Below are 17,126 nucleotides of genomic sequence, written 5' to 3' on the forward strand. Positions count from 1 at the left end.
TCATCCCAGTTTTCTGCAAAAACCAAAAACACAGGAGCATTTCTTCTTCTTCTGAATACAAACATCACTATACAAAACACAAATAAAAACAACTGGAGACAAGCTGAATATTTTATCGTTATCGGACCTAACAGGATGTGAGTGTTTCTGTGACTTCTTGTTCAGCCTAAAGGCTGCTGGAGACAGTTGTCAACTTCCGACTTGACAGCGGATTTTTGTCACCGCCCGCTGCTGCTGCCGCCTGCTCTCGTCCACTTTACAAGCAAGGCTCAGTTCATCTCAAACGAGCCTAATGTTATTGATAGAGAAAGCCAGCCCAGTTTTTCATTCAGTATGTGCTACCCATAGGTGCTGCCTGAGCCAGCACAGCCCGCCCAGTGGCTTGTTTGAATTTGGAGGACCAACAACAACAACAGAGTGGGCCAGCTGACCAATCAGAGCAGACTGGGCTTTACGGGGAGGCGGGCCAAGACCTCAGACATTCAATTCAATTCAATTCAATTTTATTTATAGTATCAAATCATAACAGAGTTATCTCGAGACACTTTACTATAATTTACAAAGCCCCAACAATTATAGTAATTCCCTCAAGAGCAAGCATTAGCAGTGGCTATTGCGACAGTGGCGAGGAAAAACTCCCTTTTAGGAAGAAACCTCTGCAGACCCAGACTCTTGGTAGGCGGTGTCTGACGGGGCCGGTTGGGGGTGTGATGGCGATAATAGTCGCATTAAAGATAATGGAACAGTGACATTGAAGGTAGTCCTTGTAGTTCATGTTACAGCAGGACGTTGCGGGATGAAACGTGGCGCTGCAGAGCATGGGTGGATGCGGCGGATGCGGCGGACGCAACAGGACGCGGCTGGACATTGCAGGGAATCGCAGAGCATAGCTCTGCGAAGAAGAAACATAAGGACTCCGGGGAGTAAACTCCCCAGAGCTAGGTTAGTAACAAGCAGTTCTGGGACAAGATTCATACAAAAGGAAACAAATGAAAACATTGATGAGAGGCTGTACTGGCCTGCCTCCCTCTACTCTCACTATATTATTGATTATATGATCAATAAATCTGATGACTACGAAGAGAAGCAGGTGGGCCGGGTTAGGCGGACGCTGCAACTCCTCTTTTTCAGTTTACTCTTAAATGAGGTGATGGTGTCTGCCCCCCTAACCCAGACTGGGAGCTGGTTCCACAAGAAAGGAGCCTGGTAGCTGAAGGCTCTTGCTCCCATTCTACTTTTAGAGACTCTAGGAACCACAAGTAACTCTGCATTCTGGGAGTGCAGTGCTCTAGTGGGACAATAAGGTACTAAGAGCTGTTCTAGATATGATGGTGCTTGACCATTTAGGGCTTTGAAGGTCAGGAGAAGGACTTTAAAGTCAATCCTGAATTTTACAGGAAGCCAATGCAGAGTAGCTAAAACAGGAGAAATATGATCTCTTTTCTTAGTTCTCGTCAGAACATGTGCTGCAGCATTCTGGATCAGCTGGAGAGTCTTAAGGGACTTATTTGAGCAACCTGACAGTAGGGAATTACAATAGTCCAGCCTGGAAGTAACGAATGCATGGACTAGTTTTTCAGCATCGTTTTGAGACAGGATATTCCTAATTTTGGCAATGTTACGAAGATGAAAAAAGGCTGTTCTCGATGTTTGTTTTAGATGGGGCGTTAAAGGATATATCCTGATCAAAAATAACTCCTAGATTTCTGACAGTAGTGCTGCAGGCCAGGACAACACCATCCAGAGTAGCTATATCTTTAGATAATGAAGTTCGGAGGTGTTTAGGGCCCAGCACAATAACTTCAGTTTTGTTACAGTTTAACATCAGAAAATTATAGGTCATCCAGGATTTTATATCTTTAATACATGCTTGAAGTTTAGCTAACTGACTGGTTTCGTCTGGTTTGATTGATAAGTATAATTGGGTGTCGTCCGCATAGCAGTGATAGTTAATTGAGTGTTTCCTAATGATATTATCAAAAGGAAGCATATATAAGGTGAATAAAATTGGTCCAAGCACTGAGCCTTGTGGAACGCCATGTTTAACTTTCGCATACTTAGAGGATTTATCATTAACATTAACAAATTGAGATCGATCAGAGAAATAAGACTTAAACCAGCTTAGTGCAATTCCTTTAATTCCGACTAAGTGTTCTAATCTCTGTAACAGGATTGTATGGTCAATAGTGTCAAAAGCAGCACTAAGATCTAATAAAACAAGTATGGAGACAAGTCCTTTGTCTGCAGCAGTTAGAACGTCGTTAGTAATTTTCACCAGTGCCGTCTCTGTGCTATGATTCTTTCTAAATCCTGATTGAAAGTCTTCAAATAAACTGTTGCTATGGAGAAAATCACATAACTGATTAGCCACTACCTTCTCAAGGATCTTGGAGAGAAAGGGAAGGTTAGATATAGGTCTATAGTTTGCTAAGACCTCAGGATCGAGGGTGGGTTTTTTCAGAAGAGGTTTTATCACAGCTACTTTAAATGACTGCGGTACTTGACCTGTTAATAGAGACATATTGATCATATCTAGTAGCGAGGTGTTAACCACGGGTAATGCTTCTTTGAGTAGCCTCGTTGGGATGGGGTCTAAGAGACAGGTAGATGGCTTGGCTGAAGATACCTTTACCATTAGTTGTTGAAGGTCTATAGGATAAAATCAGTCTAAGTATATGTCAGGTCTAGTCGTTCTTTCTAGGAGTCCTGCGTTGAAAGGTGAACCATTAGAAGTTGAGGGCAAAAGGTGATGAATTTTATCTCTAATTGTTATAATTTTATCATTAAAGAAGCTCATGAAGTCATCACTACTCAGAGCTAGAGGAATAGATGGCACAGTAGAGCTGTGACTATCTGTCAGCCTGGCTACAGTGCTGAAAAGAAACCTTGGGTTGTTCTTGTTTTCTTCTATTAATGATGAGTAATAGTCTGATCTGGCATGTCTGAGGGCCGTACTATAGGTTTTCAGACTGTCTTGCCAGTCCAAACGAGACTCTTCCATTTTGGTGGAGCGCCATTTACTTTCAAGTTTTCGTGAGTTTTGCTTTAATTTTACGAGTTTGGGAGTTATACCAAGGTGCTAGTTTCCTTTGCTTCATCATCCCTCTTTTGAGGGGAGCAACAGAGTCTAATGCGAGTCCGTAGGCAGGCCGTAACACCATCTACACAATTGTCGATTTGAGAGGGACTAAAGTTTACATAAAGGTCCTCTGTTGTATTAAAACAAGGTAATGAGTTTAGTGCTGTTGGAATGTCTTCCTTAAATTTAGCTATAGCGAAAGTAATTAAGAAGTGGTCTGATAATAAAAGATTTTGCGGGAATACTAATACATCTTCAATTTTGATACTATATGCCAGCACGAGGTCGAGGGTGTGGTTAAAACAGTGCGTGGCCTCATGCACACTCTGACTGAAGCCAATAGAATCTAGTAGTAAGATGAAAGCAGTACTAAGGCTATTGCTGTCAACGTCCACACGGATATTAAAATCACCTACAATAAGTACTTTGTCTGATTTAAGGACTACACATGATAAAAACTCAGAGAATTCAGATAAAAATTCAGAATACGGACCTGGAGCTCGGTAGACAACAACAAATATATTCTTCATGGCCCAGCCAGGTTTCAGTAAGACAGAATAGATCAATTTGATTATCAGATATCAATTCATTTACTAGTACTGTTTTAGAAGACAGAGATCTGATATTTAGTAATCCACATCTAATTTTCCTATCCTTTTCTATCATTGCAGTGGTAGTTTTAATTCAAATTAGGTTAAGTATTGCCCCTCTCTTGGTTACCTTTGATTTAACTGATCTGAGTCGAGGAACAGACACCGTCTCATTTTTTTTTGGGACAGGCTGTGGCTGACGTGAACTGGATGCTAAATTGACTATGTTTGCAGTCAACTTCTTATTACTTAGGGGATTCACCACTTTGTATGGTCTGTTGTTGATTATAATTGGAATAGTACTAGTACTACATGTTACTGGAATAGTACTAGTACTACATGTTACTGGAATAATACTAGTACTACATGTTATCCTGCAGAAAACATTTTCAGATTCATCCACTTGTATAGTGCTATCAGGATCAATACCTGCATAAGCATGCAAACCTAAACATGTAAACCTATGTCAAGTATACATCAAGAAAACATATATAACAGGGGCTCTTTAAAACATTACACAAGGTAATCTTAGAATTGACCAGTGCATGAAAAAAAACCTATCATTTTGGATGTAATGTTAAAGCTCTAACTTCTCAATAGAAATGATGTCATTTGATTTACCTCCATAGTTCATTTGTATACAGTGCTGACTGCCAAAAAAGTTGTTGGGCTCTCCACGACACCAGTTCACGTAGATGAAACGTGAACTATCACTCCACAGCCAAATATTCTTCTAGAGACAAGAGAACAGAAAATTACATGAATAAAATAAATATTTTTTTAATGAAATAACTCTCAGATCGTGTGTTCTCACATATAAGAATAGCCTACCTGTTGGGCATCGGAGCCTCCGATCCATGCTGCTTCATGCTCATAACTGGTTTTCACTATCAGCCTCTGAATCTCATGGTATTCATGTACGTTATGCACTGATGCAAGGTTCCCACCCAGGGACTGACAGTTTCTCTGATAAACAGACAGATGGGAGTTTAGGGGCTGCACTGCAACTAACAATGATTTTCATTGTCGATTAATTGATTAGTTGTTTGGTCTAAAAAATGTCAGAAAATGGTGAAAAATGTCGATCAGTGTTATCCAAATCCCAAGATGACAACTTCAAATGTCTTGCTTTGTCCACAACTCAAATATAGTTTACAGAAACTGAAACAGAAGAGTGAAGAAACTAGAAAATAGTCACATTAAAGAGGCTGGAATCAAAGAATTTATTAAAATGACTCAGTCGATTAATCTCTGCAGCTAGAGTGGAGTTGCCATGACACTAATAAATAGAAAGGTTGAAGGACAACAAGTCAGAAGAAGACACCAAATAACCAAGAGTGCAAGTCAACACAAACAAAATAAACTTCACGTAGAAGCAGTGAATCAAAAATCATCCTGATTACCTCAGCATTAGACCAAGTCATGGCTGTTGGAAAGTAGAGGAAACAGCGACCGTTGTAGCGAGTCCAACCTCTGGGACAAGATGAAGACCTCAAGAGAAACACCAGCTCTTATATACAGTGAATTATCTATCTATATTTGGTTTAAAAATTAATATCTCCACCTACTCCACCTCTGTGTATGTTGGGGCTATGAAAATCAATGGCTTGTGATCTTTCCTGGGAGCATGACAACGTGTCAGGACAAACTGTTCAGACAATAGATGGTTGGAGAAGCTAAAACATAAAGATTACATGATTATATTAAATGATAAAGTACAACATTTTATGAAAGAGCAAAGCTGCATGCGGTCAGGTACGAGCAGTCAGGCCTGATTAATTTACGATGAAACAGTTCCAAACCCTGGTTAAAAAAAATATTCAAAGTAGAACTACTACCGCTTAATAATGAAAACACACAGGAAACTATTTAACCATTTAGAGGCCAACTCATTTTTCAGCATGAAGGGCAGCCTATGGCACCGGATTGTGATTTCTCCACTGAAACAGCACTGCTCTCTTTCTTCTTGTTCTGAATACAAACATCACTACAAAATGTGTCAGACAGAAACCAGTGTTGTACTGTCAACATTATGGTTATTGTTTTAAACATTCATAAGAGACAAGCCACAGTGAAAACCATATAGAATCAATATAGCAAATGTTGAAATTCTGATTAAATGTATCAGTTTATCATTTGCACCACTCATACATTCAAGTTATAATCGTTAAGATATAAATAAACGTTTTTTTCCACCATATCATTCACATTTGCATTCTGTAATTTCCTCTCAAGAAAATCTCAGAATTGACCATTGCATGAAAAAAACAATGATTTTGCCTGTAGTAGCTTACTTTGAACTTTCAATAGAAATTCTGTAAATTTATCTCCGAAGTTCATTTGCAGACAGTGCTGATGAGTGTTGTCGGGCTGTCCAGGACACCAGTTCTGGTAGGAGAATAGTGAACTATCACTCCACAGCCAAACACCGTCCTACAGACAAGAGAACAGAATATTACATTAATCAATAAAGATTTGTTTAATCAAATGACTGCCAGATTGTGTAAATAAACTAAATGACTAAAATAGCCTACCTCTTGGGCATCAGAGCCTCCGAGCCATGCTTCTTTATACTCTATACTTAAAGTGGTGGCCATTATCCTCTGAATCTCACGGTACTCGAATATGTTATGCACTGATGCAAGGTTCCCACCCAGGGACTGACAGTTTCTCTGATAAACAGACAGGAGTTTAGGGGCTGCAACTAACAATTATTTTCATTGTTGATTAATATGTTGGCTATTTTCTCGATTCATCGATTAGTTGTTTGGTCTATAAAATGTCAGAAAATGGTGATGACGATCAGTGTTTCCCAGAGCCCAAGATAACATCCTCAAATGTCTCGTTTGACTTGTTTTTAAATGAATATCTTTGAGGTGTCCACAACTCAAAGATATTCAGTTTACAGAAGGATTATCTAAATAGTTGGTGATTTTAATAGTCAACAATTAATCAATTAATCTCTGCAGCTCTAGTGGAGTTGCCATGAAACTAATAAATAGAAGAGATGAAGGACACCAAGTCAGAAGAAGACGCCAATTATCCAAGAGTGCAAGTCAACACAAACAAAATTAACTTTACGTTGAAGCAGTAAATAAAAAATCATTCTGATTACCTCAGCTTTAGCCCAAGTCATGGCTGTTGGAAAATAGTGGAAACAGCGACCGCTGAACTCAGACCAACCGCTGGGTCAAGATGTCGCCCTCCTGACCAGGTGACTTTTTACTAAGAACAAATAAGAGAATAAAGGGTAAGTCTTCGGTTAAATTCTCTACATGTCTATAAATTTAGATTATTGCATTGCCAAAAACAAAAGACAAAATCCCATCATCCCTGTTGTGGCCTCTGGTTACCAGTCAGTTTTAGAGTTGATATGAAAGGTGTAGTTTCACACTTTGGGAACTATTTTGACGTGCTCTAATGTCAAATTAGAAAGATAGATTTTATTAGATTCAGGGAAGTTTACACTCCAGTCAGTTATACCCAACAGAGGATTATGTTTGACATACACATCGGTTAGTCCCCATCCTAAATACCTTATTTTTTACATCAGTGGTTACTCTCTGATTTATCGGGTCGTAACAATTAGTGAGAAAAACTTTTTTTTGTAAGTTTGATGGACTGACCTTTTAGCCGCCAAGTCCCAAGTGGAGCTGCTGCCAGGTGCAAATATTGCAACTGTATTCTTTTGAAGCAAGGCGTTACCCTGGGTAAATACAGGTTAAAAACCAATCGCCATGACTGGTATGGTTTATCTAAGGACCTTGTCTGGAGATTCCATGGAACTGGGGAACAGAGCCAAAACAATCAAAAGAGCTACTTGTAAAAAAGAAATGTTGTAAACTCAAGGTAATTGTTAACAGTAACAGTCACACCCTCCAGTGTTGAGGCACGGTCACCTTTACTTTTTGGGTAAAAGCATTTTTCACAAAGGATTTGAGTGAGAGTAATAATAGTGCTAAGCAAGTCAGTATTAAGGCTAAGTTTTAACAATAATCATGGAGTAATATCAGTGTAATACAGTCAATGAAAATCCAGGAAATCACAACTTATTGCTCCTGTTTGGAGCGAGCTGACTGCTTGGCCTCCTTTATTGCTGCATACAGCTTTTTCCTGAACCATTGTACCCCTAAATAACTTACAGAAGGCCCTCAAAGCAAGCTGCATCCTATGGTATGAAACAGTACTAACTTCCTGTGTCCTAAATGGACGTGGCCTCATTTGAAAGTGTAGTAAACGTTGTGTGGATGGATAAAATGTTATATTTGTACATTTTATTAATATTTTCTTTTGTTAATGTTAAACATTTACACAGCTTAAAGACATATTTAGCATCACGGAGAATAGTTTTGTTAGGGCGTTCACAAACATTAGTTGAGGCTAGCTCATCTTTGTTGCCAGATCTCGCAAGAGTTTGATCCTGAGACAGAAAAGGGTGTCAAACTAATTTTCTCCTGGTGTGTCCGTCTGAAAAATGAAATTTTAGTGTCAGAATGTTATGGAGATATGTGGCTTCTGAAGAAAGGCTCCAATATTTACTTTGGTGTCTATGGGGCAAAAGAATCGCTCATAATCTGTGTTCACGTACACTTCTCCCACTGAAATCAATACACTCAGGTCCTGCTGCTAGTCTCCTAAATAGGTGTGCCAGAGCCCACATCACACAGATACAGGAAACTACTCTGAGTTGGGGCCTCTCGGTTCTAAACCGTCTCTGCCCAAAGCACTTAATATGCAACCTACTGTGCACTACTGACTTACTGTGTACTACTACTCCAGAGAAAAAACATTGTACTACTACATTTACCTGACAGAGGAATGTTAGTGGTTACGTTGCAGATTCTGATTTTATTCACTAAATGAACAGATCTCCCCACACACACACACACACACACACACACACACACACACACACACACACACACACACACACACACACACACACACACACACACACACACACACACACACACACACACACACACCCATATATTTACTGTATAGTTACAGTGGTGTGCTTACGTTTACACACCCATGCTTAAGTTGACTAAAAAGTGGAATAAAAAAATAATCTTTTTGAAATTGATCTTAATGCCTTAATTAAAAAAATGAGAAAAATCCAGCCTTTAAGGACACCAATTTTGTTTGTCAATAAATAATGTATCGTAAATAAATAAATATTCTTCCTTAAAATACAGGGGGCATAAGTAAGTACACCCCTATGTTAACTTCCCATAGAGTCGGGCAGATTTTTATTTTTAAAGGCCAGTTATTTCATGGATCCATTAAAACACCCCCACATAATCACATACCCTTCACCATACCTAGAGATTGGCATGGGCTACTTTCCATAAGATTATCTCTCAATGCAAATCAAACCAGCTATTAGGCTAACTGAAATAAAACCATGCAAACCTCTAGGTATGGTGAAGGGTATGTGATGATGTGGGGCTATTTTAATTCTAAAGGCCAAGGGAACTTTATCAGGATGCATAGTATCCTGAAACAATCCAGCTCCTGTATGTCACTTGTCTCTTCAAACTTTAGGTAGTGTTACAGCGATAGAAAAGTTAGAGATATGAAATGAGATATAGAGCCTTTAGGTTATATATATGAGACTGATGACACAAAAACAGTATTTGTGCTCTCGACAGGTACTTCATGCCTCTGTGTCAGCCCAGGAATCATCTGATTGTCTTCCTGCAGACAAATGGGCGAAGGGTAAAACACTGGACATCATCCCAGCATTTTCGTATTGTAAAAACAAAAACACGGGTGCGCTTCTTCTTGTTCTGAATACAAAATCCCCTGTCTATTAAAACTAACACAAACAAGGGCGTAATAGCCTAAAAGCTTTCACAAAAATTTGGAATCAGGGTCAGGATGTCGACCAGAAAACTGTCCAAAATGGTAAACTTAATAAATTACAAACAGGACGAATAATTAACATCTTATAACTCTAAGAAGCTGAGTTTACAGCAGACTGTAAAAAAAAAAAATGTTTTATTAAAAACTGTTTTTACAGTCTATGATTTGAAGTCGCCCATCCCAACCAAGCTTGCTCATTGGTCTGGCGCCCCTCACACAGACGAATCAACGACTTGAGTCAGTCAAGTCTCGAGACCCCAGTTTTTGAGTCAGAGTCACCAAGGAAAAAGTCTGAATTGAGTCACCATCACCTGAGTTCAAGTCCGAGTCCAAGTCCTGTCACTTTCAGAGTACAATAAGACATTGAACTGCATGAATTTCAATAAAAAAACGGAAACATTGGGGTGTTCCAAACCTTTTGACCGGTAGTTTGTGTATATATATATATATGTTTACCTCCAAAGTTCATCAACAGACAGTGTGCAATCGCTCGATTATCAGGCTGTCCTGGAGACCAGAAGTTGAACCTAAAAGGTGTACTATCACTCCAGAACCAGGAACCCTCCTAGAAGATGATTATACAGACAGTATGGTTTAGACACGCGTTTTAGTTCGTTTCAGATTTAGTGTAATCGGTAAAATACCTGTTGTGCATCGGAGCCTCCAAGCCATGTGACGCAAAATTTATGAGTTTTCCGCAGTATCATACTCTGAATCACGTGATGCTCATCGAAGCTGTGCACTGATGCGAGGTTTCCACCGTGTTACAGACAGTTTTTCTGTACGAGGACAGAGAGAGTGCAGTTGTGTGGAGCCAGAGTGCATGTCAAGTAATAAAAAACTAAATTAGAAGGATATGCCGATCAACAACAAGTGTAACAGCTGAATGGACGTAGCGTTGAAGAATTTTGCACTGAATCCAGATCACCCTGATTACCTCAGCATCCGCCCAAGTCATGGCTGTTGGATTGTAGAGGAAACAGCGACCGTTGTAGCGAGTCCAACCACTTGGACAAGATGAAGACCTCTTGACGATGTGACTTTTCCCTGAAAACAAATTTGGGAAAAACCTGAACACAAGAGGCATGGACCCAGGTTTTTTTTATTTTCACATGCAGAAAACAGTTGCAGCTGATTAACAAGGCTGATATCCATTTGGTTTTACACCAAAGCTGCTGATATTAGACGTACTTGACACATTCAGGACCAGACATAATAAGAAAATGGGGCAGCTGGGATTATATGTGTGGATTTAATAACATAGTGATGCTCCAAAACAATGACTTCAGCTATCTTGTAATGTAAACAAAAGTGAAAAATAATGTTTGTATTCCCTCGTGGTTCGGATCCGCCCCAAAATGTAATGGGTTCTTCATTGGCCCATGCTACACCCGGATTTTTTTACGTTATCCTGCTGACAGACAGACAAACAAACAACCAACCTGAAACATGATCTCCTTGGCGGAGGTAATAGGGATAAAAACACACCTTGCCAATGCATGCTAAAATGCAGCAAAATGTGCCTAATTAGATCTGGCCCTCTGTGTTTTCTCCAGAAAACATTCTTGTCTGAGCCAAAGACCTCTGAAATAACATTTAGGCCTTCATGAGACACCAAAACTGTCCAATGGAAACTCCAGTGATGCTAATAATGGTACACATTATGCAAAAGCATGTATGCATAGATGTGAGAAAGGGGACAGTAAGACTCGACTCAGTATCGACCTTCATGTCAGTCAAACCCCAGTGCAGTCTGTTTGTGATTCTCCGTTTGAGGGAGTGTTTCAGGTCAGTATTTATGCTCACAGACGTTTTCTCGTTAGTTCCTCTTGCTTGAACAAGCATCAACCATCAAACATCAACTAAAAGCTACTTAAGGAGGTCAAACTGCCCTTTTGGTTGTTCAACTGTGAAAGATACATTTGCACCAAAACTAGTTTGTTACTGAATAATTATTGTTTGTAATTCTTTTAAGAGAATCCAATTATTTTCCCCCAGGTAATACTCAAGCCAAGCTTTAAATAGTTACTTGGGATTTCTACAAACACCAAAGGACATAATAGGTCAGTGTATTTTCTATTATTTTTATTTATTTTTAAATTTTTTTTAACAATATTTATGTTATCCACTAACATTGAATTTTCACGAGATGGAAAACAAAAACTAGCTACCTGTCCTCCACTCCACCCAGTGAGTTAATACTACCAAACTGGTACAGTAGATATAATAGGAACAAATAAGATGTGTGGTGTTCATGTGGTGCCTCGGGGGTTCGTAAGCTAACAGGAAATGTAGGATGCCAACAAGAGATTCTGTTTGCTTTTTTTTTTTCTTCTCATTACCGTGTTTCTTTTTTTACATTACGTTACATGTCATTTAGATTTACACACACACACACACACACACACACACACACACACACACACACACACACACACACACACACACACACACACACACACACACACACACACACACACAACACACACACACTATAATTAACTGTGTTACTACACCTACAGATTTACACAGACACACACAAAGAGTACACTTCTCAGTATTCTGCTAAATCTCAGTAAAGGGACGATTCTTAACTTATTTATTGTTTCTAACTATTCCGTGGAGTTAACTCTACCAATAACTGTGGATTATTTTTATGTGACAGGTGAAGTTGCCTTTCCATACTGATTTGCTGCTGCTGTACGAACAGTAATACGTTTGCAGAGGTGAACCAAAACTGATTGAAGGTAAACCCACAGCTACTTTTACCCACACTTCTGTATCTCGTTTGTTACCTCATATTTACAGTTCAACGCTGTTATAGCCAACAATAGAAGCCAGTTCCAAATTGTTTTCGGATGGCAACTTTTTGACAGCTCATGTTTCAAACCCTGAGCCAAATCTTTTAACCGACAGAAAATGTCTCTCTAGACCTCTATTTTAAAAGCTGGACATACCGTACAGCTAGTAGTGGTGTAAGGATTCTCCAAATTGACAGCTTTTGTCAGACCTCGTTTTATTTAAGTTTTTTTTTTGGGTGGCGTGTGAATAAGTAAAAACAGGGGGAAATGTTCTGTTTTTTATTAAATCAACTACAAGAAGACTTAAGGATACTGAGGTAGATTAACGGTATGAATGAACATCACATAAGTAAACTAAATAAAGAGAGCCAGTCTACATATTTTACACAGATTTTTTCATGGTTGACATCTCACTGTAAATTGAAAAGTGTCTGAAAAACGCAGACGCAAAGGCAACTTCACCCGTCCGCATGTTTTTATGTATTTATATATAGTATTTCTGTGTTTCTGTGTCTGGGATGGACATTATGACAAGTGCTTCAGTGGATTTAATGAGCTCTCCATTTTAACAAATGTCCCTCAGATGTTACAATACTGCCAGTTGGGAGATGATGATGTTTTCTCTGAAAAGCCCTTTTTTGTTTTGAATTATGTGACTTAAATCACATGGAGTGGTCTGCCTTTTTTATTGTACTTTCACATGTTTCAAGAAAAGCAAGTTACTGCTATTTACCGATAATGACTCTTAATCAAACTCTATTTTAAAAGATGTGGCATGCAGTGCTGTCATAGGGTTTTTAGCATTCACACTCTTTAGAACAGTTGTGTTTCAGGCTCTGGTGGTTGGAGGTGTTGTGTTACAGGGTTTTTTTGTACTGTAATTAGACAAAACTAAATGAATTCCCATTGCTTTGTTTTTGAGTTTAACTTAATTTTACTTACTTGATTCCTCCATAGGGCTGGGATCGGCACCCATGTATCGTAAAGGGACAAAAGCATCCCAATTTGATTCTTTTACGATACATGGGTGCCGATTCGATTTGTATTGCGATTTTCACTTATTGCGAATGTAGAAGTATTGCCATTCGATAGTATTGAGTATTGCGATTTTCTTTTCCTTTAAAAAAAAACTTACATGTGGCACAGTGAATCCTTAGGATTACCTGTATCTGTGGATGGCTAGTCACTACAGTGCCTTACCCATAGGCCAGTGAGCCTATTAGTGGGGATTTATATTTTGCTAATAATATTTTAGATTCATGTTAGACTTTTGTTGTTAGAGTTTTTAATTTTTGAAAAAACTTTGATAAATTAACAATAATTTGGAGGCCCCCCTGCATTGACTCTATATACTCGGGCCTTTTGCCCGATTTCTATGCGCTGGATTTAACCAATCATCGAACTTCCATCAACCAATGAAACGAGTTCTAGCCAATCAGATGCAAAGTAGGGCAGGTCTTTGCCGAAATGTGAGAGTGCGGTGCCGGTGTCGTGTGGTCTCCATGGTAACGCGGCTAAAAAAATGGAGGCAAAGTTTATCAAACTTGGAGCATGTAGATACAGGCAGCTTTAGTTGAGACAGTAGTTAAAACAAATGGCGGTAGGCATGAATAGAGGACAAGAGGAAAAGGGTGGAGACGGGAAGCTGTTTAGCACTTGGTGTCTCAAATTGAGGGAGCCGGGTGCTGCTTCTGCAGCGCATGTTCAAGAAACGGCGGTAGCGGCAAGACTGGGCTTGCTAGTCATTAGATGCTAGTCACAAAGCTTCAGTCCGCGCTCTCATTAAAACGAGTAGTTACCGGCAACGACCGCTACCACTGCGACTGCGCCTTCACTGACCGACCGTGATACAAACAATACGTGTGTGCACGTTCATAGCGGAACATGATTTGTCATTAATGATGGCCACTGTGTAAAATCTATCTGAAGCCCAAACTGGCTTGACAAAGCTGTCTGTTTGGAATCAGCATGGCAGGTATTTAAACATAACAGCCTTGTCCCAGAGTTTAGACGTCTAGCTAGCTATATGAAAAGATAAACAATGTGACGATTTTAATAAATGTAAATAAAGCAGCTAATATCAACATGGACAAAATCATGTATGTACTAATTTGCTTTTTTGATGATGACCTGGCCAAACTAGTAAAGTTTAGTTTTCACAATGATTCATTGTAGGATTATGATATTATTGCAATATTTAAATCCACATTGACTCTTAATTTAACATATGGTTGGAAGAGGTAAAAATGTATCCAAAACTTTTTAGTTTTTAAAAATGATGACATTTATTATTGTGTAATGTCAGAAGAACTTTAACTGTTTTGCCAGTCAAATTAACTGCATACTGAAATATTACACTGTTGGTTGGCAAAAAATGCATCTCCAAATGCATCAGATTGATGCTTTAAAATATGGAATATTTAAAATTTTCTTCCGGGGGAACATGCCCCTGGACCCCCCTAGAGGGGTTATATCCTGCTCACCTTTTTCACCCCTGACTCATTTTCATGCCTGATCATCTGTTCGACTCGTTTTCATTGATTTCATTTAGCTCATGGTGTGTGTGTGAATGCATGTTTTTAAAACCCCATGATTGCGACGAAGCTAAAAGATGCCTTATTTCTGTTGGTTTTGACTGCAGGAGGGTGACAGAGACATACTTCTACAGTACATTCTGGTTTGGTTTTCATTAGCTGTACATAGGAAGGTTCATATTTTATATCGATGATGTGCAATTCTCATGAAGGGAAAGTTACTGAAACTCAGCATTTAGTTTTTTCTATCGTGATCTGGGTAAAACAAAACTAAAGGTTTGAAATGTTTTTTTGTGGATATTTATGAAGTGTCATTTGATTTGTCTTGCCATGAGTTTAACATTCGTGGTCAAAATTAAACAAAGAGTGATGTAGGGAATGTTTGCTTCTCTTGCCTTTAAATCTAAAACACTTGAATTCCACGCGTCACTTTCAAATCAAGCGCACCCTTTGTCAAACACCTAAAAACATTAACAGTTGTAACAGTTTTTTGTCCAGGTGTGTGTAAGTTAACTATCAGGGTACTGGCTTGCTTGTTTGACTCTGTTGAAAAATGCAGTTGATCTGTTTTGTTTTTTTTGTCTGTTGTTATCAATGTTGCTCAACAGGGTGCGCTTGTTTCGGTTCATCCTTAGCACTGGATCCATCAGTTGAAAAAGCTGGATCCATCAGTTTCCAGCAAAAAAAAAAAAAGGCTCTCGCCAACTGTTTGTTAAAACCAAACAAGCGCACCCACTTTTGCTGTTTTACTTGACAGCGCAAAGGAATGTGTGTACAAACAAAGAGGGGCCTGAAATTAACTGGGGATTTCCACTGGATGCGTAATGGCTGCGGACCGGCTCCGCTGCGTGCCGGATGCGTGCTCCGCCGTCCGTCAATACCCACCAGGTCCGGATTTTTTGCGGAACGGCTGCGGCCGTGACTGACAGCTGTAGTCACCAGGACCCACAAGTTCTCGCGAATTCAGGTAGAATAGAACCACAAAACCAACAACAGTTTGTTTCCATCCAGAGGAGTAGAGGGGAAACAGCTCTGTGCTGTGTTTTCAAGGTGTAGTTCAGGGAAATATGATCCGTCGTGAGCACTGTGTATTTTATTTTAAAAATTAACCGGATATTTATTTTGTTTATGTGCTCGACTTCCTGTCCCGCACTATCGCGGTGCGGTAATTGCTGGTGCTCGCGAGGCCGTCAAATAGAATCGTCAAATATGCGTATCTGCTGCGGAGGGCTGCAGACTGACGGAACTGGGACGGAGTCGGGACGCAGACGTTCCGCAGTCTGTGGAAATACACAGATTGACTTTAATGGAAACCTAATGACTCCGTCGACGTTCCGGATCCAGTGGAAATTGCCGGTAACACTTCGCCAACAGCCAACGTTCAGCTCTGCTCACCAGTCTGACAATTCAGAAACGTAGAACTTAATTGACTTCTACGGGCGAACAGAAGTTCGTAAATGTCTCCTATCGAGCTACAGTGGCTTGTCAGCCTGGTCTCACAGAATTCCGTGAAGTGATCACGAACTGTTAACAGCTCATTACGTGGTGGTGGCCACGGAAACAACGCCGAAGTAAAGTCAATGAGAAGATGACGTAGCATTAAGAGCGACTACAGTAGCGAGTACTATGTAAGGCCAAAATTCCACGTAAGGAGGTTGGTTGGGGTGGTGGATGGGTCAAACACAGGACTTTCACCCAGGAGACCGGGGATCGTGTCCCGCGTGCCACTTTTCTAATAGTAGCTAATCCAACAAAAACATCAACCAAAGAAGTAACAAACCACTATTTGAAATACTGTTTTAAATATTAAACCAGTAAAGCTCCATATCTCAGGTCAATGAAGGATAATTTAGTCCAGAGCTAGTCTTCAAATTTGTGCACACTTTGGCTCCTAGGAATATCTCCAGCTGGTAAAACTCTGGATTTGTTGGCTGGTTGGCCGGGGAAAAAAAGTTAGTTTCACTTCCTGCAAACTAAACCAACAGAGAGTTTAATATCATGTGGCTTCATGATGAAAAAGTTTACAACCGAATGATGTTTTATTTATCGTTACTATCTTGAAAACCGTGACCTGTGTATTATTCCTAATGACCTGCTGCTCTGGCTCGTTCAACTGGAAGTAAAAACCGATGTCTTTTAAACTTCACTGGCTCCTTTCATCTTTTTTCTTTTTTTTCTTTTTGTTCAAATGAATTCCACTTTTGGGGGTTATTAAACAGACAAATGACAACACAAACATGTAAAGACACGAGCA

General features: G+C 39.5%; 2 protein-coding genes across 2 annotated transcripts; both read right to left on the reverse strand.

Annotated features, from left to right (window-relative positions):
• On the reverse strand, positions 1 to 5,885 carry LOC120572537 (galactose-specific lectin nattectin-like). The gene is made up of 6 exons (XM_039821868.1): positions 5,878 to 5,885; positions 5,073 to 5,160; positions 4,501 to 4,635; positions 4,291 to 4,402; positions 895 to 928; positions 1 to 13 (listed from the first exon to the last, which is right to left on the reverse strand). The coding sequence occupies exons 1-6, from the start codon at positions 5,883 to 5,885 to the stop codon at positions 1 to 3; spliced, it is 390 nt and encodes a 129-aa protein (XP_039677802.1).
• A 25-nt stretch (positions 5,886 to 5,910) lies between these two features.
• LOC120572538 (galactose-specific lectin nattectin-like) lies at positions 5,911 to 7,363 on the reverse strand. The gene is made up of 4 exons (XM_039821870.1): positions 7,296 to 7,363; positions 6,785 to 6,894; positions 6,204 to 6,341; positions 5,911 to 6,102 (listed from the first exon to the last, which is right to left on the reverse strand). Exons 2-4 carry the CDS (start codon positions 6,803 to 6,805, stop codon positions 5,911 to 5,913), a joined length of 351 nt encoding a protein of 116 aa, XP_039677804.1. The 5' UTR covers positions 6,806 to 6,894; positions 7,296 to 7,363.
• Between the last annotated feature and the right edge of the window lie 9,763 nt (positions 7,364 to 17,126).

This window comes from Perca fluviatilis, chromosome 14 (assembly GCF_010015445.1).
Source record: "Perca fluviatilis chromosome 14, GENO_Pfluv_1.0, whole genome shotgun sequence".
In the NCBI taxonomy this organism is placed as follows: Eukaryota; Metazoa; Chordata; class Actinopteri; order Perciformes; family Percidae; genus Perca; species Perca fluviatilis.

What these genes read in the sequence shown, in the direction of transcription:
- LOC120572537 (XM_039821868.1), bottom strand. An exon ending in TGACTTGGTCTAATGCTGAG is followed by an intron (nt 4,636 to 5,072) that starts GTAATCAGGATG and finishes TCTGTTTATCAG; the next exon opens with AGAAACTGTCAGTCCCTGGG. An exon ending in TATACAAATGAACTATGGAG is followed by an intron (nt 929 to 4,290) that starts GTAAATCAAATG and finishes AGCTCTGGGGAG; the next exon opens with TTTACTCCCCGGAGTCCTTA.
- LOC120572538 (XM_039821870.1), bottom strand. Translation starts at nt 6,805, where the DNA reads ATGACTTGGGCTAAAGCTGAG. An exon ending in TGACTTGGGCTAAAGCTGAG is followed by an intron (nt 6,342 to 6,784) that starts GTAATCAGAATG and finishes TCTGTTTATCAG; the next exon opens with AGAAACTGTCAGTCCCTGGG. An exon ending in GAGGCTCTGATGCCCAAGAG is followed by an intron (nt 6,103 to 6,203) that starts GTAGGCTATTTT and finishes TCTTGTCTGTAG; the next exon opens with GACGGTGTTTGGCTGTGGAG.